The sequence below is a fragment of the Rhineura floridana genome, chromosome 3 (assembly GCF_030035675.1).
Source record: "Rhineura floridana isolate rRhiFlo1 chromosome 3, rRhiFlo1.hap2, whole genome shotgun sequence".
Classification (NCBI taxonomy): domain Eukaryota; kingdom Metazoa; phylum Chordata; class Lepidosauria; order Squamata; family Rhineuridae; genus Rhineura; species Rhineura floridana.
In genome coordinates, this window is record NC_084482.1 from 111,049,393 (window position 1) to 111,074,552 (window position 25,160).

Consider the following 25,160-nt stretch of genomic DNA (forward strand, 5'->3'; position numbering starts at 1 on the left):
GGGTAAAACCTGGCTAACTGGTCAATATGGCAACCCTACTCTGGGTGACACCCCTCTCTCATGATGTCACCCTGGTGCGGTCTGCACTCCCCGCACTCGGCTAGTGACGCTGCTGGTCGGGGGGGGATGCAAATAGTAATATTAATTAACCAGGATTTTAAAAGAAAACTAGAATTTTTAAATAAGGAGGGGAGGTTATGATTGTATAGTTGTGAACAATCATAGAAAAACCTTCCTTGAAATTCTTCCCATGCATTGCCACCTTCATCATGCTAAGCTAAGGATGATGACTGCATCACTAAAGCAATATAGATCCCAATTTGATTCCCATTGGAACCTCTGTGGAAAAAGTAGGATAGAAAGGCTCACTTTCCTAGGTTATATACATCAAGACTTGCTCACCTGTCACCCGGAGGACAGCTGAAGAATTAAAGGTTCCTGCAGAATTGCTTCCAAAGCAAGTATATGTTCCACTGTCTTGTAACTGCACTGCTGGAATGGATAGGATGTAGTTTGTGAAGTATACGTTAAGGGTGTCATCAAAACCTTCCACTTTAGTCAAGCTGACCTGTAGCCAGGAAAGTTAGAAATGATATGACACATTTGGGAGACAACAACCCATTGTTTCAGGTGTCACCGTCTTCACTTGTTGTCCCATGTCATTAGGGCTCATCCTAGACCTAGCATTGCTCCATCATTGCCCAAAGGATGAGGCTCAAATCCTAATGTAAATATAGAAAGTGGTGATATTTATATATGCTTATGCCAGTTCCTAGAGAATGACAGTATGAATGAGAATGGCATATGAAACTGTATTATCTGTCACAAGACAACCTTACAAACAAAGTACATGTATGTCCTTCTGTTGTGTCTTCCTACCATTTGCCAGGGCCTTGGCTGAAAAAGTCATGAATGAGGTTCATATTGGCAGAACGGTCCAAAGTTACTGCATTATGTAATGCCTTTGCTAAAAACAAACTGGTGGGATGAAATCCATCCGTTCATTCATTAATAAAACTGATATCCTAATCTTCATCATACAGTGGGTCACAATATACAAACCTACATAAAACAGCCATAAAAATATTAAAAAATCTTACATTCTGAATCCAATTCCTCTCTCTGTCCCTCTTAATATATGGCTGATAGTCGAGGAACAAAAACTTGGTGAAAGAGGAATGTTTTTATCTGTCAGTCTTCAGTGCCAGGAAGAAAACACTGTTGATGCCTGCCTAACCTCAGGGCAAAGAGTATTCCTCAACTAGGGTGCCACTACCTAAAATGACCTATTATGAGTCCCAGTGGCCTGGCACTTTTTGTTTTGTTTTGAGATGGTACAACCAAAGGTTTATCCCCAATGGATCTCAAATCATAGGCAGGAGAGCACAGGGAGAGGTACTCTGACAGATAGCAAGGTTGTAAGCTGTTTCAGGCTTTATATGTCAAAACTAGTATCTTGAATTGGTCTTGATAGTAAATAGGCAGCCAGTGCAGGGCTTTAAGAACTGGCGGTTATATGTTTTTGTTCAGATGCAACATGCTTGTAGCTGCATTCAACACTAGTTGAAATTTCTGACCTGTCTTCAAGGGCACCCAGACAGAGTGCATTATAGTAGCCTAACCAGGAGTTATTAGGGTATAAAAACCTGTGCACTTTCACCTAATTCTAATGAAAAAGAGAATTAGATCATCATCAACATACTGATGACACCTTATTCCAAATTTCCTGTTGACAGACACCAGAAGTTTCATATAGTTAAATATTATGGGGAAAAGAATGTCCCTGCAGCATCCTTCAGCACCAAGAGCTGCCCAGTCATCAACACCTCCTCCAGCATCCTGCCCCAAAAGGAGCTATTCACAACCAGGCAGTGCCAACCAGATCACACGCTTCTGGGTCTAGGGAGAACCTTTCTGAATAGGGGTTTACCACCACCTTGTTTAGGTTGGCTGGTACCAACCCATCCCTCAAGGAAGTATTCACCACTCCCCAGACTCAATGACATCCAGTTCAGACCCTTGCATGAATTAGCTTGTGCCACCACATCTCTGTTATTTCAGGGCTTAGCTACTCTAGTCACATCAGACAGTCCCACTAAAGGCCTTCAAAAATAACTTACATTCACAGTGGAAGGATAGGTCCAGTTGCCCTCATAGCTATGAGAAGCGCAACTTATTCTGCAGGTGATCTCAAAAGGTTCTCCCTGTATTCTCACATTTTCCTCTTTTTCAATGGTGACAGATACAATTGCTGAATAAAAAAAAAGTCTCTTAATTAATTACAGACTGAGTGAAGTAACAGCATTTGCAGGTGTGGACATCTGCCATCCTTTCTTCATTTTGTGCCATCATTCACCCAAGAGTGTCTGCAGAAATATTTCTGGGGGCAAGATCTATGAATTGTTACTACAGGTCATTGGCAACCCACTTCACCCACCATTGCAGTTAGAATACCAGGGGGGCAAGGGCAAGCACACACACCCTGCGGCCACATTTGCATTCACCATTGCTACTTTCCTTGGTCAGCCATTTCCCTGAATGTTTTTTGGGGTCTGCTTATAATGTGCATTTATCCTTGTCTAAAAATACTTAATAAGAACTTCTACTTATCACCATCATTTTCTGCACCATTTGACTTATCCTACTTTTCAAAATGTGTGATGGAGAGATCCTGATTTTTCACTGTGTTGCTCACATTTTTACCATGTTATCATACAACCTACTTTTTAAGAATGGGCGGAAGCATCACTTTAGCATCTCTCTTACACGTATACCACATATATTCAATCCACATCCAGGGTCCTTGCATAATGTGTGAAAATATACTCAGGAAATTAGATGCCATATCAACATAAGAGCACAGGAAGATCAAGATTAATTGTGACACACCAAGGGTCTATCTGTTTTACTCAAACTGCAGTCAGGCACAAACTACCACTGGTGGTATTTTCAAAACACGTAAAATTACAATTTTTACTTGCCTGCCCACCTTGCACCCTTGCTGGCATGAGCGATGGGGCTGTGGTGATGGTTACATCCCTCCATCAAGCCCCACTGCTGCTGTTTGGGAACTGGATTGCAGCTTAAGCCAGTTGTTATCACTGCTGTTTATTATGTGCTGCATCCATTACATGTTGCATAAACTGGTATGACAGACACCAATCAGTAACATTTATTCTGAGTTGCTTTTTTCATTATTGTTTTCTGAGAACTCCCTCTAAATGTTCATACGGCTTAGGGATGGACAAAGCTCTGAATTTCAGTTTCTCCACATTTCTGCATCAATTTGCAGTTTAAAAAAATTAGGGCACATATTTCCTAATGTACACATTTTTGCAAACAATTCTCTGTAATAGAATGCATTTTGTATGTTGTTTTCATTAGTATATAAATCACTGTACACAGTTCCCACTAATATACTGCTGCTGTGCATTATTTCACTCAAGAACTGCATTGCAAAATTTGGAGGTGTGAATTTCTGTGATAGCAGAATTTTGGTCCATATATTGTTTCAGAAAATGTGAATTAAGTAATTTTGCAATAAATTTGCAATGTAATTTATTGTAATTTTGCAATAAAATCCCCCCCCCCAATCTCTGTCACGGGCCCAGGATAATGCAGCAGACAGAGGAAGTGGAGTCTGGATGCGAGAAGGGATTTAAATTAAAATCCTTGCTCAGACATGAATATCATCTTGAATTCCCATATTTTAGCCTAGCTCTCTTCACAAAGTCGTTGTGAGATTAAACAAGACGAAACCTTTAGCACTCTTTCAACACTATCAAAAATAATTATATCACAAAGTTAGAAATACCTCAGCCCATTCCCACTGGTGGGACGCTGGTAGAAGAGAGATGGGGAAACTTTGGCCCTCCAGATGTTGCTGAACTACATCCCCCATCAGCCCTAGCAAGCATGGTCAATGGCCAGGGCAATGGGAGTGGTAGTTCAGCTACATCTGGAGAGCCAAAAGTTCCCCACGCCTGCTGTAGAAAGAACAGCCACAAACCTACCTTCAACAAGGAGGACAATTTCTGGTGACTCTACCCATTGTCCTTGAACCAGAGCCCGACACTTGTACCATCCCACATCATTCTTGTTTACTTTGTGCAAACGTATTCCCTCTTGAGCACTGAAAGAGAATCCTGAGGAGATGATGTTTGAGCCATTCAGCAGGGTAACATTACTTGTGAAGTCTGGGTCAGTGATCAGGCATGGCAGCACTGCATCACTACCTTCTGTCGCTGTAATGTACTTTTGAAGGCAGCACCATGCTGACCTAGGATCTGTGGAGGGAAAGGGTGAGAAATGAATGGCAATGCCCCTCTCAGCATTTAGCTGCTGTGCCTATGGTTTCTTCAGACACATTGGAAGCAGCTAGAAGCAATCACAACAAACTAAGCTGCCTCACACCAAGTTAGTTGGGAGAATAACCCTGGGTTTAGGTATCCTCTGCCAATACACTTATATAGCAAAGTCCATGTGGGTATCTAGCTGAGCCAATTTTCCACCCAGCTGGAAAACTGCAGTACGAACTGGCTATGATTGCACTGTTTCATGCCCATTCATTGTACAATTGAGTCCTATTTGCATGCCCACTACACAAGATTAGCAATCATTCAGAGGGAGGGAGGGAGGTCTCACCCACTGGTCCTGGTCTTACCATTGCCAGCACTGCCCCCTACCTTCCATGCTCCTCTGACATTCATAGACAACCATGCATTGAAGCAAACATCTATAGAAAGGAGCCTGCCATATACACACAGTTCCAGATCATGAGGAAAGACTATGCACATGTACAGCAAGTTTTTCTCTATAGATATTTTACCCCAATATATGGATAACAGGGGGAGCTGGCCAGGACACGTTGCTCCAGTCTTCCCTTTTCTTAACCACATGGAGTGAATGCCCCAAAGGGGCTTTCCTTAAGTGCATAATCCTGGTTTATGCTTTGGAAGCATAGAACAGAAACCAAGCATGAAACTGAATGAAGTTCTATAGAAAAGTCTGGTTACCTCTCACAAACAGAAATACAGATGCCACCTCCTGTTTGATCCCGTTGACGTAAGCACACTGGTAGTTTCTCATATCCTTGCAACTGGCCTTGGATACATAGAGGGTGCCATTGGTGTACACCATAACATTAGATCCATTCTGTATGTCAACCCACTCTACGCTGGAATTCCCAGAGCAAAGTAAGCTTACTGGGTCTCCTTTGTCCACAATCACAGTGGAGAGATTAGGAGTGATTATGGGAGATGCTGATCCTAGAAAGAAGAAAGAGAGTGAGCAGTAGTCTGCACATCTTCAGGTACTGTTGCTAAATCTTGTATCTATTATGTGAGTATGGGAAAAAAAAACAAGCCAATAGTGAGTACTGTGATTTCTTCACATTGCCAGATCCCAGCCCAAATGAAGTTCTGGTATGCTTAAAAACCTCCATATGGTAAGTAAACATAGTCTGCTGCATTTTTTCCAGCAGCAGATCTCTTCTTCATGCAGTGGTTCAGCTGCATGTAACTTATCCCCTGAAATATACCGTGTATTCAGAAGTTTCATTGTTGGTATTGAGGCAAGATAAAGAGAAATTAAGTGCTCCTAAAGAAATCAAGGATGTTAATTTATTGCGCTGCTGCAATCACACTGAATCACAGTTTAATTCCAAATGACTGAAAATCCTAGCTTTTGTTTTTTAAAGTAGTACATACAGTACATTTTTTAGTCCTCATGGTTCCATTAAAAAGAGGGGGGAGGAGGACGGCCTCATTCAGAGCTAGAGTACACATCCCTAATGCAGAACTTCTCAGATTTGATCCTGGGCACCTCCTGTTAAAAGGATCAGATGAAAGATAGCTGCATGATACCCTGGAAAACAGCTCCCAGGCAGAGCGGTAGCCTAGAAGATGGAGCTGACATAACGCAGCTGTCATACTCCCAACTTTAACAGAGGAAAGTAATGCTTGTTAATTAGTTCTGCAATGTAGAAGATGTCTGGTAGTGGCTTCTTGTGATCAGTGACTCTTCATGTGAATTCCAAACCCACAAAAGTAACATTATTTATTATCTTGTACTACTGTATGATTTCCCAAATGGGACAGACTAGCTAACCGAACATACCTGATACCATGTTGAGTATGCTCAGTTCAGTTTTTTAAATAAATAAATGATTACTTTATTTATTAACTCTATGCATTCTTTAGTTTTGCATATTTGTATATTTTCTGGGTGCAATGAATCTGCATCATTTGTCTTGCAGGTGGTGGAATTTAGGTTAACATGCAGTAAATGAACAGGCCCTGTGCCAATGGGCGGCCAGGTTGAGCCTTGGCTGAGGGCCCCTGAAGGGCCTCTCCTTAGCTTGGGAGGATGGAGCTCCTGTTCCTTGATCCACGTCAGCATCGGGTTGCAGGACCCAGTGACCAAACACTGCCACAGATCACAGAGCAGGAGCTCCCAGGCAACACCCCTCGATACAGGAAACATGGGCTTAAATAAGCTTGCCCACTCCACCTACCTCCCACATCACCATGTCAGCACGCTGCATGTTAATGCCTGCCATCCCACTACATGGTGATAGGGGTGGCCCTAAGGGGTTCCATATACTCAGAGGCACATATTACCAAATTCTTCCAAGCAATACAGGGAGCAGATTGGACTGTGAAAGACCAACCCAGATTGTGTTTGCATTTTGACAAATTTGTAGGGCAGTACAATATCTCAGAGAGGAGGTCAGGTCTCCTGCTCCCCTGGTGCATTCACTATAGCTGCCCAATTTCCCTGCTTTTTAAAGTTTGATAGAAATACCTGTTGGCTATAGGTACGTTGTTAAACCGTAAGGTTTTTTGCCTATTAGTGAATTTGACTTTGTTTTATTGTATGATTGCATCTATTAAGGTTTTATTAAGGTTTTAACCTGCTCATTGTATCCTGCCCTGAGATAATAAATAAATACGTCAGTAAGGACTTTTTGTAGTCAGAAAATGTCTACTTCCCACTTTACAATTTGCTGCTACATTAGAAATTTCCAAGACTGGAGAATCTTGATTGCTGGTTTACATGTCTTTATTTATTAATTAATTAAATTTCTATCCCGCCCTTCCTCAATGTCCTATATTAGGGTGGTCAGGTGAATAAGAAGACTGGGCTCTTGCTCCTTTAATAGCCATGCAGAAGAAAGAATTTAGGTGCAGGAGCCCTGTCTCCCTATTCTCCTGTCCATCATAGCTCTAGATGCCAGCTTTATGATTAAGGATCCTCACTGACTTCTTCAGGTGGAATCAAAGGACTAACAAGGAGGGAGAGAGACCAAGAGAGAGAGAGAGATCTTCAGGCTTCTACTTGTGACAGAAGAAGACAATTTCTTTTTTGCAATGTCAGCAACTCTTTTCGACCACTAGCAAGAATCATAATACAAAGATGGGGAAGTGAGAAGGGAATCAGTGCCTCAAATGTGCTGAGGAAGGCACTGGGGGAAAATGGTGGGAAAAAACTCTACAATGTCTTTCAGTAGCAGAGGAAACACATTGCAAGTGGTTGTTTGCTCTGGACTATGTGGCTTCTCTTCCCCACCCCCCTGCACTCCTTGCCACGATCTTCCTCTCTTTAACCCCTACAGATTGCTGTTCTTCCACTTTGGTTTTTTTATACTTCACTCCAGATTGAAAACAAGCACAAGATCATTATATATGATGATCTTGTCATGGTCATGACAATCCACTGAAAACAAATTCTGACTTTCTTTTAGTGTTAGGTTAAAAAAAATGTAAGAAAAGAAAATTTGAATCATGGAAGTATATCAGCTCTGATTCAATGTCGTCATGGAGTCATAAATCCTCCACTTAGGTTTTGCAAAACAAAACATCTCTGTTGGAATCATTGGTACCAGGGATGCAACCCATGTAAAGAAATTTTAAATGATTGATTGCATGAGCCTTAAAATGTAATCCTACATCTGCATGGGATTAAATCCCATTGAACTGAATGGGACTGATTTCTTTAGACACGTGTAGATTGCGATTAGATTGCACTATTAGTCAATTAACTCATGAAACTCTTGACTACGTTTGCATATATTTTAACACAGGCAAAACAATAATTCTGAAGCGAGAAGCATACTTAGACAATGTGTGTGCATCATAGCAAGCATCATCATGGAAGAATTTATAAACACTTGTATTAATGAGGGTGTGACTGCTCAGTAACATTCATGTCATGGTAATTACCCTTTTACTTGTTTGTTATATATAATGAAAAAGTTCTAAAACAGTAAGTGTTCAGAAAAACCGCTGCTTGATTAGTTGGGGCACCTTTTTAGTTAAAAAAAAGATTTTAAAATAAATCTGCCTAATCAACTGATTGATTAAACACTACAGTGCTAATTGGTACCACTAAAGTGTGTTGTTGTTAAATTTCCTTGCCAATTAGTTTACATAGGAAGAGACAGGATGGCTTGCTATCAGTTTCTACTTGCTGTTGGAGATGCCACTTCATTTAAGAAAAGAGAGAAGATAATGCTGACAATACCAGCTACAGATCATATTTGACAATCCGGTTCTACAACAGGTTGGATCTTGACTTAGTCTTGCTTTGAGTCGACTCACTGAAATATCTTCAGTCTAGAAGATAGGGCTGCAGCCCTGTCTTGGAGTTGAGTGGTGGAGCGCCTCCTTCCCCTGTTGGTTGACCGCTGGGTCCCGGCTGGGTTCCCGTGGGCCCCAGATGTGGAGATGTCGTTGCTTGGCTTTGGCGACCTGTTGGAGGGCTCTGAAGGCCGGGGAGCATCCTTGCAGCTGCCGTTGCCGTTGCTTTACCACTCGCCTTGCACTCACTTTGTCCCGGTATCAGCTGTGCCCGCACCCCAGCGCCTCTGCTTTCGGCTTCCGCTTTCGGCTTTGGCTTTTTCGGGGAGAGCATCTCAGTTGGTCTACAACCTCGAGAGGCTGTTCATCTGCCCCCCGCCCCCGCTGGAGCTGTTGGATGCTGGACGCTAAGACCAAGAGGGGGTGCCACTTTTGGCCTCGTGAATGGAGTACCACTTACGTTGCCCTTATGCTAGGTGCAGGAAGACTCACACCGTGAACTTTTTATCCAAAGGCGCACCCTCAGGATTGACACAAGCGAGGCGCCCTGATACTGTATTCTGAACTTGGTTCTATGACATTGGTTAATTATGTTGTTTATTGTTATTGTTATACTATTATAGTTTTTGATGTTCCTGATATTTTGATGTGTTATCTGCTGTATTGTACGTCGCTCAGAGTGGCTGGGAAGTCAGCCAGATGAGCATCTAACAAATCGAATAAATAAATAAATAGATCCAGCCAAGTGTCCAGCACACTCACTGTGTATTAATATACATTTTGCATTATAAAAGAATTAATCTTAATTAGGGAGGTGAGAGAATATTCACTAAATCGGATTTATTACCGGATTTTGACATAATCTGACAATCCTCATTGTTTTTGGACCGGCATTGATTTCTTGAGACAGGTCGCAGCTTTCATCGCCACGTATTTTTTTTTTAAAAAAATCTGCTCAGAATGTTATGTTATTGGCTTTGCATTCCTCTAAGCTGCTGCATTCTTAACTTAATTTAGTGGAACAAGTGGCGACAGCATAAGCGTTTTTGTTAGCATTTCCGTGAGCAATTACGGTATTTGCTTCACTGGAAAAAAAACAGGAATCAGCAATTAAGCAAACAATTGGGAAGAAAAAAATGGCGGATCAGTACTGAAAGCTGGATTGCCAGAATTCAAATGGATAGCAACCAGCTACCGAACCCCATCCCTAATATAAAGGAGTAAGATATGCAGAATGGAGATGGTAAGTGTTGGAAATACATGCAAGTTAAAGGTGATTTTCTGCATGTCTGGTGAAGCTGCCCAAAGGTAGAGAGGTTTGTTTTTTTCATGCATGAGATTTTTCTAACTACAATCTGAGTTTCAGCCTGTACGTTCATCACAGATGTGGTTGTGACTGACAGCTGTGAATTTCTTACTCTTTCATATCACATTCTGAGTCTTGCAGTTATCACATAAGTAGGCCTAAGTAATATATGATGAAAAGAAGGCAAAACCAGAGGGTTTCAGCTCTGCTGCTGCCTGCCCGGAGTTTGGATTACTGTGTAAGCAACAACTGGAACAATACAAAAATATAATTTAAATTTTTTTACAGATTCCATAATGAATGTTAAATGAATACATAAATAAAAAGCTCAGATAAAATCTTTCTACCTACAGGCAACTCTTCCTGTTTTTTCTTCCAAGGAATCCTTTCTTTGTAGCCTCTTCTGAGCAGAGCATATGCCTTAGAGCAGTGGTTCCCATTTTCTCTCTCTCATGGACCCCTTGAAAATTGCTGAGGATTTTGACAGACCACTTAATGGTGTTTTTTTGCCTCGTGCAGCAATTGTAACACACTGTGCTAAATGCTGTATAATTTTTAATTATACTTTCATTGCTTCTTTTCTTTCTTATGCATTGTATTTTATTTCTTTCCATAGAATTTAAATTTTGTACAATAAAATACAATATAAGAACTAATAAAAGCAATTAAAATATAATGAAAAATCCATATGAATGGATGTGCCACCTCCTGTGAAGCTTGGGGACCACAGATTGGGAACCCCTGCCCTAGGAAGAACACGCCAGCTATCCCAGTGGCTGTGCACACCAGAAGAAGATACGTAATGGTGAGCAAGCTATATTTTAGGGAAGTTTGTCTGCCATTTACTGTTGATCTCATTGAAGAAACCCTGCTATATTTCCAAAGAAGCCCAGAGTTCTCCAGAAAACAGAATGAGAACTGGTGGACTTGTAAACTTGTACACATTAAATTTGGATTAAATAAAGAACTTAGACATTATGGATCAAGGGCTGGAAATTGTGGTCTAGCGGGGTCATCAGTCACATCTATTACATAAATCAGCACTCTTATACTACTCATGGAGAATTCTTGGAACTGTAGTGTGAAAGTATGCTGGGAACTATAGCTCTGTGAGGTCAGGACCCTTAACAAACTACAGTTCTCAGGATTCTTTGGAGGAAGACTTGGCTGGTAAAGTGTTATCCATCTTGGTGTGGATGTGACCATCGAGTCAGGATTTTGGAGCAGGTCTTCAGCAAGGTCAGCAGAGACTGTGGTGTCTTTATGAAATATCCTAAAGCTATGGTGCTGGAAGCCAGTCTCTCTGCCTGTCTCCAGTTCCCAACCTTTCCTCAGACCAAACTAAAAACACCAACCTCTCTTTTGGTCTTGGGGGGGGGGCTCTCCTGAAGACTTTCAATAACACTAGAATTGCCTTGGCCCATTCACCGGAATGGGCACTTGACAGACCCATTAGCCCACCTGGCCACTCTATTAAATACCAAAGAGACTCATCTGACTACTAGAGCAGGTTTCTCCTCTGCAGAGCCCACCTCCAGGTGCAGGGTTACAAATCAGAGGCTGGAAGGGGACTCGCAGAAATCATCTATCTCAACTCCCAGACCCATAACAGTATTTTTCTAACAACTTGATTAAACAAGTGTGAGTGCCGGGAAATTAAAATTCCTCTGAAATGGAAGCACTTGGGGGAATGCCACCTGGATTAGAGGCAAGGAGGCCACTGACATTTTCTGTAGTTTTTATCTCTCCCCCCCTCCCCATGACTCTGAAACTCCCTCACTGGGGAAATATGATCAACCCCCACAGTGGATGGTTTTGAAACACAAGTTTAAACCCTTCTATTTTGCTGATCTGGTTTACTGTTGTTTGCTCTGTAGCTTATGGAATTTTACTGGTGATTTCATGTGGTTTTATTTGTATTTATTTTTTGTACACACACACACTTATCTGTTTTCATTTGTTTGGCCATATTGGAGGAAAGGCGGGGCACAACCCTAATAAACAAATAAATTTATTAGCCACTGCACATTTCTCATGCAGAAACAAGCACACATGCAATGCCAGGCAAGTAGAAGGGATGCATTTTGATTTCCTTTTGTCTCCACTGAAACCATTCTAGCTGCTGACTGTGAGAAATCAGGTGTGTATATTTATAGGGGTTTAGACAGCTCTGTGGTGGCTGGAACATTCCTATCTCTTCTTCCCAAAGCATAGCCCATCTTCTCCAAATTTCCCAATTTTGTTTGCATAGTCCAATCCCAAGCATGTTTAAATCCCAATCATTTCTTCCAGCATGTTCCGTTACATTAAGACCTTGATGATAATGCATTATTTAGGTTTACTATCTATGCAGCAAATCAGGACTGCACAAAGACAACTTCTTGGTGCCTCACCCTCAACCAGGAATGAAGACAGTGTCTTTCATCATGTGCAAGCAGCTGTCAAGTGCTCAAGACTGACTGATTGACTTGAGGCTCTCCCCACCCTTCTTTTCTATGTCCACTGAGCATCAGCAAGTAGCTAGAAAGCTGCCAGATTTACATTTCTGCTGTGGAGTGATGGTACATCAGGGCATTGTAGGAAGATCAAAATGGTGGACAGCTTGCAAGGGCCCACCCCACTGTGGTTGTGCCACCAGTAAGCCTGCTGGATGGGTGAATACTATGCTGCTGGGAGCAGGGGGGAAGCAGTAGATGCTACACTGCCAGGACCCTCCTTTAACCTGGAGTTACCCCTACACCTCATCTGTGAGACATCCTTTCCCATGACACTCACCATAGCCAGCAACTGTGTAAGTATTTTTATTTTAATTGGATTTAGGTGATCAGGGATAGAGAGGAACAAGATGAGATACTGTTGACTCAGTTATTATAGAGGAGCATAATTTATTGTGATCTGTGTTAGCCAATTCAGATGGGGCAGTCTGTCTGTTCATCTATCCATCTGCCTGATGATCATATGAATTGGCCTTTAGTGGGTGATTGAAATAAAACCCATCCTTGGTTCAGGTACATCTTACCTATATATTAGTTTTCACAATTTGAGAATGGGGAAGATTGGGAGAGTTCACACACACCAATCTTCTTGGGGTGAGTGCACAGATGTTCCCAAGGAGGGAGGACATTAGAGAAGATGGAAAGATCTCTGTCCATTCTTTCTCAAAAGAGGAGAGCATTCAGAGGTCTGTTGCTGCCCTTTCCTGGCTCTGATGTCAAAGGATATGAAAGTGGGGCTGCAACACTGAGTTCAGGAACCTCAAGTGCTCAAGATGCTGAAAGGGAGTCATGTTGCTAAGGTCAAAACTGGCCAGCCGGGGCAGCAGGAATGGAGTCGGGGAGGAAGTGCACTTCTTCATAGTCCCACTGATCTCTCTTGCTTAGAAGCTTTTTTTTTTTTAAAGGGGCAATCCTGCATTTTTTCCAAACTCAGTAATGGGTAGGAGCTGACTTTTGGGTGCTTATATAGTTCCTTCTTCTTACATACTTATAGATATAATTTACATTGTTTGTATAGCAATGTTGTTAACTATGATTAATGTTTACTGTTCGCACACAACCAAATAACACTTGTAATATTCAGTTGTACTGTCATTATTTGATCATGGATACATGAAGTTTTTTTGGTGTGTAGTAGTAGTAGTAGGACACCAATAAGAATGTAAAAACAGCTTCTACAGTTTATTTAAAATATGGAAAAATATATTTGCTGCCATTTCTTATGCTGACCAGAATGAATTTTCACACGAAGCTTCAGAATGGCACCGACACTGTTCCTCACCCACTTCCTTTAGACTTTCAGTAACTTCTGGCCATCAGCTTTACCACATTACCACATTGCATAAGTTACCTTCAGTTATTGTCCTCCTGGCCCATTCTCTCTCTCTCCCCCATCCTGCACTAAAGCCACTGCAACTAACCAGGCATGTAACTCCATCACCCTATTCCCTGCAGTTACATTTGGATGCAAAACCCGCACAATCAAATTTCTACACATGGTTGACGTTTTGAAGCTTAAATGGTAATGATTGGTTATGTTGCTGCCAATGTTATTCTTAGCTTTATTGTTGTTGTTATTGTTATTGGATATGAGCCCCCTTGGTATATACTATTTTTCACAGGAAACTTTTGATTGCTCCTGTTTTATGGGCTCATCTACAGTAATGTGTACAACTGATTAATAATAAGAAAATAAATAAATATGCAGAAGTTTGCTTTCTTTGGTAGAAGGTAGCATTTTGAAACTATGCCATTTTTTTCTGAATTGTTTGTGTGTGTGTGTGTGTGTGTGTGTAGGGACTGTACTAGGGACATGACAGGAGATTGATGTTCATGGAAATTTGAAGGGAAATAGGTCACTTAAGGGGGGGAAATCTATTGTTATTTATTATATTTACTCAACGTTTTTTGCACTGAAGTGTCTCAAAGTGACTTACAGGATAACAAAGGAAATAACAAGAAACATGAAAACCAAATAGCAAAACAGTAATAAAACAGAACCTAAAGCACTCATACAAATATACACATGTAAGGAAAAATCCTACCCACCCTGCTTCAAAGACTGATCAAAAATATTTTTTTAAAAAGAGGCCACAGACATAACTAGTTACCCTCCAAATTAAGAACCAAAGACCTGGGTAATTCTTTTTTTTTTGGCCTTGCACCTAAAAACAGACAATGGTGCCAGCCATGCTTCCCAGGGGAGAACATTCCATAAGCAGGGAGTCACTATTGAAAAGGTCTGTCCTTGTGTTGCCACTCTCCATGCCTCCTTTGGTGAGGCCACACAGAGAAGACTCTCAGATGATGAATGCAGGCTTTGGGTTGGTTCATGTGGGGTGAGGTGGTCCTTGAGGTATCAGGATCTTGAGCGCGTACACCTTTATAGGTCAAAACAAGCTCTTTCAATTGTTGGGTTTGGGAAGATACTCTGAGTAATGAAATTCCCTGTCTTGGTGATAGGGAATCTTTCAAGATCATCTCTAATTTACTCATTTAAGAAGAGTTTTAGATTTTTTAAAATATATTTTAACTGGCTCTATTTGTCCCTACAGTGGTTGCTTTTTTTGAAAAAATCAATTAAAAACGAACATAGCTAGACACTGGGCAAAGAACACTTCTGAGCACTTTCAGATGGGAAGTACCACATCCACCTCTCTTATCTGACGGTAAATCTAGTAGTGCTGGATCCAATGCATTTCATCCTACTTGAGAGCCTATGCTGAGTTGAATTATGTCCCCAATATGCCTACCATTCAAAAAGTAAAAATTTCTAGATCCACTTTTTAAAGCTGACTATCATACAGAAAAACTAAACTTCACATTGAGTATTCATGGGATTGGTCAGTTTATGGACATAACTTTGAAATGATTATGGAATTATGGAAAAGTGAAACCAAGGTTAAAACAAAATCTGAAATATGAAGCATTTGGGCACTTGCAACAAAATCCCAATTAACTGGGGAAAAGGCAACACAGTCTAACAGAACGATACAATTAGATACCTTAGAGCTATTGTACCATTTCAGAGATATTAGATATTTAGAACATGTATATTGAGATAAGAAACTCCCTTTTACTGCCTGCATCAAATAATCGGTTTTTTTAGACCATTCCTGAGCTGCCACAAGCTACCATTGTGTCCGACATGTAATTGACAAAAAGCAGACCTACCATGCCAGATATCAGCTGCTACCAAGAGCATCAAGAGAGCTGGACCCATTGGCCCTGGAACAAAGATGTCCATCCAGCACAGGTCAGGTGTGCTGTGGTATTAGAATGAAGCCAGTGCTTTGGCCCAGTGGATCTTCTTTAGGAGAAAAGAGATAGATGAGGCAGAAAATGCTGCTAATCTTTCTTCAGCTGTGCTGTCGAATGTCTGTTTCTTTGGAGTAGGAACTTCTCCTTTTTCTGAAATGACCACAAGTTAGGAAATTCCTAGTTTTTTTAAGTCAGAAAAAGATGAAAGCGAGTGAGCAAGGGAGTGTGTGTCATATAAACTCACCAGTACTAGATGGGGAGAGGAGGTGCAGCTGCATGATCATGCCCCATTTATAGGATACCCCTTGCATAGGTCAGATTTACCTGTGTTTGCATAGGTAAGGCTCTTTAGCTACACTCAGGAAGGCTCCCTTGTGAGTAAGGATAGGGTTTCTCATTTTTCTCGATCTTCAGATGGCCATATTTCTGCATCAATTTATGATTTTTAAAATAAAGTTAGCATTTCAGAGCACCTTTCTGCTAATATACACATTTTGTATGGAATATTTCCTAATTTTCACATTTCCGCCATTTTGGTATGGTATTTCTGTGAACATATACCTTTTTGTGCACACTTTCCTCTATTAGACACATATTTGGAGAATATTAAATTTATATCCCACCCTTCCTCCCAAAAGGAGCCCAGGGCGGCAAACAAAAACACTAAAAACTATTCTAAAACATCTTAAAAACAAAAGACTTTAAAACATATAAAACAAAACATCTTAAAAAACGTATTAAAACAAAGTATCTTTAAAAACATCTTTTTTTAAAAAAAAGCTTTAAAAACATCTTACTTTAAAAAAGTAATTCCAACACAGGTGGAGACTGGGATAAGGTCTCTACTTAAAAGGCTTGTGGAAAGAGGAAGGTCTTCAGTAGATAACAGAGATGGCATCTGTATAATATTTAAGGGGAGGGGATTCCAAAGTGTCGGTGCCACAACACTAAAAGTCTATTTCCTATGTTGTGCAGGCCGGACCTCCTGATAAGATGGTATCTGCAGGAAGCCCTCACCTACAGAGTGCAGTGATCGATGGGGTATATACAGGGTAAGAGAATATTTCCGGTATCCTGGTCCCAAGCTGCGTAGGGCTTAGTATACCAACCCAAAACCTTGAACTTGGCCCGATAGCTAATGGGCAGTCAGTGCAATTCTTTCAGCAGTGGGGTAACATGTTGGTGATACCCTGCCCCAGTGGGCAGTCACACTGCTGCATTTTGCATCAACTGCAGCTTCAGGAGCAACCTCAACGGTAGCCCCACATAGAGTAAGAGTAGTCCCACATTACAGTAATCCAGCCTGAAGGTTACCAGTGCATGGACAACAGTGATCGGGCTATCCTGGTCCAGACATGGCTGCAACTGTCTTACCACCCAAAGCTGGTAAAAGGCCCTCCAATCCATTGAGGTCACCTGGGCCTTTAGCGTCAATGATGGATCCAGGTGCACCCCCAGACTATAAACCTGGTCTTTTAGAGGGAGTACAACTCCATACAAAGCAGGAAATTGACCAATTATCCAAACTCAGGAACCACCAACCCACAGTGTCTCCATCTTGCTAGGATTCAGACTCAGTTTACTGGCTCTTATCCAGCCCACCACCAAGTCCAGGCACTGGTCCAGGGCTTGCACAGCCTCTCCAGATTCAGATGCTACAGAAAAATAGAGCTGGGTTTCACCAGCATATTGCTGACACTCACCCCAAATCTCCTGATGACTGCTCCCAAGGGCTTCATATAAATGTTAAACTGTATTGGGGACAAGATGGTACCCTGCAGCATCCCACAGCACAACTGCCAGGGGGCTGAAAGACAATCACCCAATTCAGATTTCCCCCATTTTTGTTGGAGAACTGCATCACAAAATCCAAAAGACAGCTGTGTTTCAGTTGGTATATTGTTTTGGGAAGGTGTGAATTAGGTAGGTTTGCAGTAAAATGTAAACTGAAGCGAATTTCTCCACATTCCTACTTGTAAACCTCTTCAGGCATTCGTTGAGGGACGACTGCTGCAGGGGTGAGACTGGTATCCACCTGCCTTGCCCCCTCACCCCTGCTCTTTCTGACACCTTTCTGGGGACTGCTCCAGGGCAAGGTTTCTTGGGGGCTGGGCATACAGACCCCTCTAGGGCCCCCTTCCCTGTGTGTGCCTCCTTGGCAGAGGCTGCTACTACTGTTCCTGCCACACTCACTGAGCTGGAGGGAGGACTTGCCGGTGGACAACATGCCTCCGAGGCAAGAAAGGAGGGCGGGAAGGAGGGAGATCCCTGCCCACACACCCCAGGAGAAGGAAGAGGTGGTGCCACTGTTGCCACTGCCTACCGCGGCATGAGTGAGTGCCTGCTCTCTTTGCCTCGCGTCACACACTCAATCAAGTCACACTGTGCCATACAGTGGTGGTGCCTCTTTCCTCTCCTGAGGTGTGCAAGTGAAAACCTCTTCCCTGCCCCCAAAGTCCACTGTTTGCCGGCAACTCCTGCAGCCCAGCAAGTGTGGCCAAGAGTAGCGGCCGCCCGGGGGCCTTGCATGCACAGAAGAGGGAGTGGCCAAGCCAGCTCTGAGAGGAAAGGAGGAGGAGGTGGTGGCAAAAGGAGGAGAAGGACTTGTATGGCAGGGTTGGGCTCAGGTTAGTGAGGGGCCCCTGTGAGCTCATGGGCCCTTGGCCAGTGCCCAACCTGGCCGCCCACTAGCGCTGGCCCTGGACTGTGCTTTACTAGGAAGATGAATGTATTTGGCTTTCAGTTATTACTTTTTTAAAAGGTTAAGATTTTATTGTCTTAAATTTTTATGAATTGTATTGTTCTTTTCTTACTTGTATTCGTATTTCTTGTGTATTCTTAGTGAGCTGCCCTGGGGGTCTTTTTGGCCAAACGGCAGCATAGAAATAAACCATAAGATAACGTAATAAGTAAAGATGGAGAGAAGAGTAGGGGTCATGTCTGCTGACCCTGCTTCTGGCCTCCACATGTTCAAGAGCCCGTTAGGTGTGATGCCTATGTGCATATGCACCTGAATGTGAATTAGTTTCTGTTAGAGTGATCTGGGATTCTTCCATTTTCTAGAGTACAAGATCATGTGTATGATGCAGTTTTGGATATATGTGCAAAGGCTTCATGCACATGGGACCTACTTGAGTCAGGGAAGCTGGGAGCACATAACAGGCATATCATGCAAAAGTCTGTAGCTCAGTAGTAGGCAGGGCCGGCTCCAGGCATGCAGGGGCCCTTGGGCATCAGCTTGCCCTGGCCCCCCAGTGCCCCCCCCGCACGGCCCCCCTACCTGTCTAGTCTTTACCATTGCCCTTAATGAAGATGGTGGCCGCAGTTTCCCTAACAGGAATGAAGCCTCCACCGCCATCTTTGTTGATGGCACACGTGTGTGCTACGCGCGCACATCTCTGCCATCAACTAAGATGGTGGCAGCAGCTTCAGTACCTTAGGGAAGCTGCGGCCGCCATCTTCATTAAGGGCAATGCTAAAAAGCCAGCTTACAGGTAAGTGGGGTGTGTGGGGGGGTGCGGATCACAGAAGGGGAGCGGAGGGCCCCTCAGGGGCCCCTCAGGGGCTCCTGTAGCTCCAGGGCCCTCAGGCCAGTGCCCAACCTGGCCGCCCTTTAGAACCGGCCCTGGTAGTAGGGCATCTGTTCTGTTCATTCCCCAGGATCTCCAGGTAGGGATGGGAAAGTCAGAAACCTTGGGGAGCTACTGCCAGTCAGTGCAGACAAAATTACTTCGATAGACTATTGGTCTGACTCAGTATAAGGCAGCTTCCTGTGTTCTTAATGTGCTCATTGACCATACTTACTTGGATATTAAGGAACAGGGAGGTAATATCCAACATGGATATATTAGTTTGTGGAAAGGTTCCAAATATGCAAAATGGTGCTTACCCTCTCAGATTCTGCTTTGCCTGTTGCCTGTCTCATCAATATGTTTTCACATGCTGTTACTGTTTGCAACCTATACATTGAGATAGAGATCTGTTTGTCCTCCTTTCAATATCTGGGGAGGGGGAGGCTGCTAGTAAAATGGAATATGAACTATCAGGAAGCTACCTTATGCTGGCCATTGGTCCACCTATCTTAGTATTGTCCACACTGACTGGTAGTGGCTCTCCAGGATTTCAGACAGGAGTCTCTTCTAGTCCTCCCTGGAGATGCCAGGGATCAAACCAGCAACCTATAGTTGCTCTACCACTGAGCTACAGATATGAGTTCATGACAGGTGTAGACCAGAAGGTGGCTTGCCTGCCGATGCAAATGTTGCGGATGTTATGGCTTTGTTTAGATTGGCTGGAAGATGGTGCTGGGGAGAAGTCAGCAGTCATGGTGACTTCAGCACCAATGATGTGGGGAAATGTGGTCGTGCAGCCTAGAACCCCATTTAGGTAGGAAGTAGAAGTCTGGGACTTCCAAGGTAGGTTTTGTCAAGAATAGCTAACTTTGGTCAAGCTGAAATGGAGAGACCAGAGAGAATTCTGGGAGCCTGTGGTTCCCTAGGACTCCCTACTGGGGGAGATCCAAAGCTCAGTGTCAGACAGACAATTTGCAACCTTGCAAGGAGATGCAACTGATCCTTATCTGTTATCCCTTATCAGCTTCCTGGGATTAGAAATCAGGAAGAGGGGGTGCTGTAGATCAGGACCGCTGAGTGATGCTGTCTAGCTCCCTTATCTTCAAAGACTTCAAAGGAATAGGTCCTGGCAGGGGCGGAATATGACTATTTGCTTTCCCCCCTCCTTGGTGACTGTTAAACTCCGTAAAAAAGGAAGGATGATCTTTCAAGTTAGTTCCCTTTTTTCCATCTACCTGGACTCGCTGAAGTGAGACAAAGAAAGCTGTTTGGGAACCAGGCAACTCTGCTGTAAGTATAGGAGCGCAGCTTAGATATACCTTTGTTGTTTTCTTTGACCTATTGAACATCTCCCCTTTGTTATGCCAATGTACCTCCGTGTAGCCCGCATGAGGGTGATTAACTTCAAGGAATCAAACTGTTCTCTTTTGTATATACCATCTCATTTACTTTTAAATAAACTATCTTGTTATAAATGGTGTGTATTGGCTTGGAACTAAAGATTCTAAATCTAGTCCTTGATTGCTGAATGCTACTAGTTACCTTTACTAATGAGGGTAATCTCGTCAATATTCACAAAGGCCTCTGAGACCCCTTCTCTCAGAGAAAGGAATCTGAAGGAGGGTGATGACAGTACTACTAATTAATTACTCCTGAAGGAGGGAAAGTTTTTGCCTGGGAAGCAGAGACCCAAAGGAGTTGGGACTGTTCTCGGAAGCAAAGCACCCCCCTTGGGGTGCTGAGCATAAGAAACCCCAGGGGGACAATTCTTTGACAGGTTTCTCTTAAAAGCTATGTATTCCATGCACAGGGCCTGCTAAACAGTTGGAGCGGAGGGGTCTTACAGATGGGCTAGTGGTATTGACATGAGGGGTGTGGAATTGTTATGGGCTGGAGAATAATTTGGGACAAGCTGGGCCTGCACAAGAGGGACGGGCTCATCCACTTGAAGCAGAATGGAGCCAGACTGCTGACATTTCATATAAAAAATGCTGCTGAGGGAGCTTTGAAATTGATACCTGGGGAAAGGCTGAGATGAGCTGGGGAGCGAGGGAGTGAGGGTAAAACTAGGCAATGAGTGTACAGTAGAGCATAACAGCTGGCCAAGGCTCAGCAGGGGAAAATGGCCATGGCAGAGACATTTGGAGAAGGATATCATGCATCCGTTTTTATATGCTATTGACAGAAGCCTCCAAGCCGAGACGGGGGGGGGATGGGATGCTTGGCTTTAAAAGAGAACATAGCTATCGTGGGCATAATACTGAAAATCTGTTGGAGGGAGAGAGAGCCAGCAGGACGCACTTATTGCTGGATACAAACTCTATAGGAAGGGCTTGGGAGGACGTGTGGTCATTACCAGTGGAGGGTGGTGGCTCCGATGTCAGCGGGGCAGTGAAGCTGCTCCGGGTTTTCGTCTGAATGTTCAAGGAGCTGTCCATGGTGCCGAAAGCTGCCCCACTGATATCGAAGCTACCAGCTTCCACTGGTCTTTACAGAAATATGAGGTATGTCAGACAGGCCTTTGGGTCTGATCCAGGAGGGCTCTTCTTATGATCTATGGTCTGCTTTGAGGTCACTCATGAATTAGTTAAGTTAAACTCTGCTCAGCTTGCGGTTAAAGCAAAGGCTGACATAGGGAGGAAAGGGGAGGAAAACATAGGCCAGGAACTCCCTTTACCTTCCTCGGTGAATTTTCAGTTTTGTCAGCATTTGAAAATGGGAAGTAAGGGAGGGGAAGCATCTTTACTTTACAATAACCTTAATGGCGTTGTTTATAAATATAAATATAGATGTGGGGCCTGAGATGTCTATGTGGGTGCACAAAAGCGGAGATTGCGTGTATAATGAACCCTTTAAAAATAAAAACAGTAATTGTGCCAGTAAGGTATTTAGAAGGTCGGGGGGGGCATACACTAAATCCAGCCCCGTTCCCCCTTCCAAATCCACTGATGGGTGCAAGAGCTGCTTTTTGAAGAGGATTCCAGGTGCACAGCCTTGAGAGCTAGACTGGAAAGAGGACTTGCATAAGGGGCCTCTTCCTGATAGAAATATGTGTATGGAAACCTGGATCAATGTACCTCTTGGTTGTACAGCATAATGTTAGTTTGATTGGCCCCTAAAGAAGGTGCCATACCCCATTGACATGTTCAGTCAAAGAAGCACTCCTATGCTAAAATTGTAATTTAGGACGTGTTTATGCATGTCTGTTGGCAAGTGAGACACAAACATGCTGACAACCCTGGAGTGGGTTGGCATACTCCAAAATAAATCAACCATTCCCATTAGGATTTCAGTATAGGGATAAACCTGAGGGAGAATCCCATTGATGGAAAATAATAATAGATGCAAACGTGGTTTTGTCTTCTTGTTTCTTCTAAACCTAGATAAAGGATTTACAGTTGCTTTCTTTTAAAAGAACTTAATAATGTGCATTTCATTTAAAAAAATCAGAATTATTACTTTGCTGGATTAGATCAAAGCTCCTCCTAGTCCAGCACCTTCACTCCAATAGTGGTCAACCAGATATCTCTGGAAGTTCATCAGATACTAGGAAGCTGCCTTATATCCATCTGGCTCAGTATTGTCTACATTGATTGAAAGGGCAATCCAGATTTTCAGTCAGGGGTCTTTCTCAGCCATACTTGGGGACACCAGGGATTAAACCTGATACCTTCTACATGTAAAGCCTGTTGTTGTTTTTAAACTAAGCTCTGACTATCCTTGACTGTTTCTTTAAGTATCTGGTAACCTAGTAATACTATGTGTACTTACTAGGAGCAGAGATGGACAAATCTGTCAATTTCAGTTCTCCAAGTTTCTCATTTTTCCAGTCTTCAATTCAGTTTTCCACATATCCATTTGCGATTGTAAAATAAAAACTCTCCTTTATCCCAGAGCAGGCATTTTTGTACACATTACTTGGCTGGTGAACTGCATTGCAAAAGTCAGAGAAGTGTGAATTTGAGAGGATGGCTGCTTTTTTGCTTCTCATAATAGTTTCAAAAAGTGCAAACTTAGTAAGTTTGCCTTTAAATATAAACTGAATCAATTTCTCCCCCAGCCCTACCTAGGAGCAAGAGCCACTGTCCTCATTTATACTTATTTTTGAGTAAATCTGCACAGATGTAGGTTGCAAGGCTATGTACTGCTTCTGAATACAGAGGAATAGGGCAGAAATTCTGAATCTGGCATCGAAGCAGCCTTAGCACCCTGATGGATCACCTTTGCCAGAAGGATGGGGGTGTGTGTGCGCGCACACACACATTCCTACTAATTATCCTGGACTTCTCATCAATCACTGGCCCTGTCTGAAGTGCAGATTGAGGGTACTGCGTTTCAGTGATTCCATTCCTACCTAGAGGGCCATTTCCAGAATGTCGTGCCCTATTTTCTATCCCATACTGCTTAACATCTGCATGAAACCACTGAGTCAAGTTAAGCAGAGATTTGGGGCGAGGTATCAATAGTTCATTGAAGGCACTTAGTTCTATTTCTCCTTTTCATTAAACTTAGGAGAAGCAGTAGAGGTACTGAACAAGAAGTTGAAGATGGTAATTGATTGGATGAGTCCCAAGAAGCTGAAATTGCAGGCAAGATGATAGTTGGTTTTTTCTAATTCGGAAGATTGTGTTCAATCCTTTCTGTGTGAAGTTGCACTTCCTCTGAAGGATCAGGTTTGCAATTTGGGCATGCTATTAGATGTCATTGTCATTGGAGTCTCAAGTGGCCTCTGTGGCTTGAAGTATCTTTCAGCCGCTTAGGCTCTTCCAGGACAGAGATAGCATAGCCATGGTGATCCATAGCCTAGAGCAGCCTTTCCCAACTAGTGGGCCACCAGATGTTGTTGGACCACAACTCCCATCAGCCTCAGCGAGCATTGCTGTCGGAAGGCAGAGCTGGGGTCCCAATCCCGGGGAGCTGGATCCCGGAGAGTTGGGAGAAGAGTATTCGGATGGATGGCAGAGGGAAGGGGGAGGAACTTCCCCCCTTTGGAGCGAAGACGAAACAGAGGAACTGCCAGTGATAAGGTCGCTTAGCGACGGGGAGCCTGAGCCCTCCCTGGACATTCTCACGCCTCCCCCTCTTTCAGGCTCAGAGCAAGAGGGGAAAGAGGGAGGGCTGCTCACAGCCGAAAAGCGGGGAGGCAGTTTACCATCAGCCCCTCCCCTATCCCCCATCCTGGAATCGGAAACTTCAGAAGAGGAGGGGGTGATGCTTCCCCCCTCACCGCGCACACGCAGACAGCTGAAAAGACAGGAGAGAAGGGGGGGAAGGCGGGCAGTACCTGAGGGGCAGTTAAGGAGGAGCGAAAGATTGCGCGCCCGTTTGGCCCCTTCTTAAAGAACAGGCGGGAAGAAGTCCCTTGCTCTGTCAACTTTCTCCCAATGCCGCAGGACCTGTATCCCTGTATTGCTTCATGAGAAAACGCAGTCTTTGTTTGGACATTACCCTAATAAAACACGAATTAACTACAGCCGTTGGTCTGGTTCCTGAGTCACATCCTGGGCCTGACAATTGCCAATGTTCAGGAAAGATGGGAATTGTGGTCCAACAACATCTGGTGGCCCACTAGTTGGGAAAGGCTGGCCTAGAGGGATCCATTCATTTGGACTATTGCAATGCACTGTTTGTGGGCCTGACCCTGAAGACTGTTTGGAAATTGTAGTTGGTTCAAAATACAGTGGCTGGACTGCTGACTGGAACTGGGCATACTGTTGCGCTGCAGCCAACTCAGAAGGGACAGGAAGGGGGGAGGCATGAGTTTCAGGCGCCTCCGCAGCCAGAAGAAGCAGAGTTGGGGATTGTTGTGTCTGAGCAGGATCGTGCGGGAGGGGGGCAGCCTGCTTTCCAGCCAGTTCCCACAAGTAATGCCCTTTCCGAGGAGCCGAGCGCACCGCCCCCAGTTGATGCAGAGGACTTGTGGGGGGAAGCTTCAGAGACAGTGCCA

General features: G+C 43.4%; 1 protein-coding gene across 3 annotated transcripts in view; it reads right to left on the reverse strand.

Moving 5' to 3' along the window:
• Positions 1-25,160, reverse strand: part of CSF1R (colony stimulating factor 1 receptor) — a 74,371-nt gene that overhangs the window by 33,698 nt on the left and 15,513 nt on the right. Inside the window, exons 1-6 of one of the 3 annotated variants that reach the window (XM_061617358.1) lie at positions 15,966-16,067; positions 15,555-15,818; positions 5,016-5,267; positions 4,014-4,286; positions 2,121-2,251; positions 403-568 (exon numbers count right to left, since the gene is read on the reverse strand). In XM_061617358.1, coding sequence (XP_061473342.1) covers positions 403-568; positions 2,121-2,251; positions 4,014-4,286; positions 5,016-5,267; positions 15,555-15,627 — 895 coding nt within the window. In that variant the 5' untranslated portion in view covers positions 15,628-15,818; positions 15,966-16,067. Of the gene's footprint in view, positions 1-402; positions 569-2,120; positions 2,252-4,013; positions 4,287-5,015; positions 5,268-15,554; positions 15,819-15,965; positions 16,068-25,160 lie in introns of those variants that run through there. The other 2 variants (XM_061617359.1, XM_061617360.1) reach the window with 2 other exon arrangements.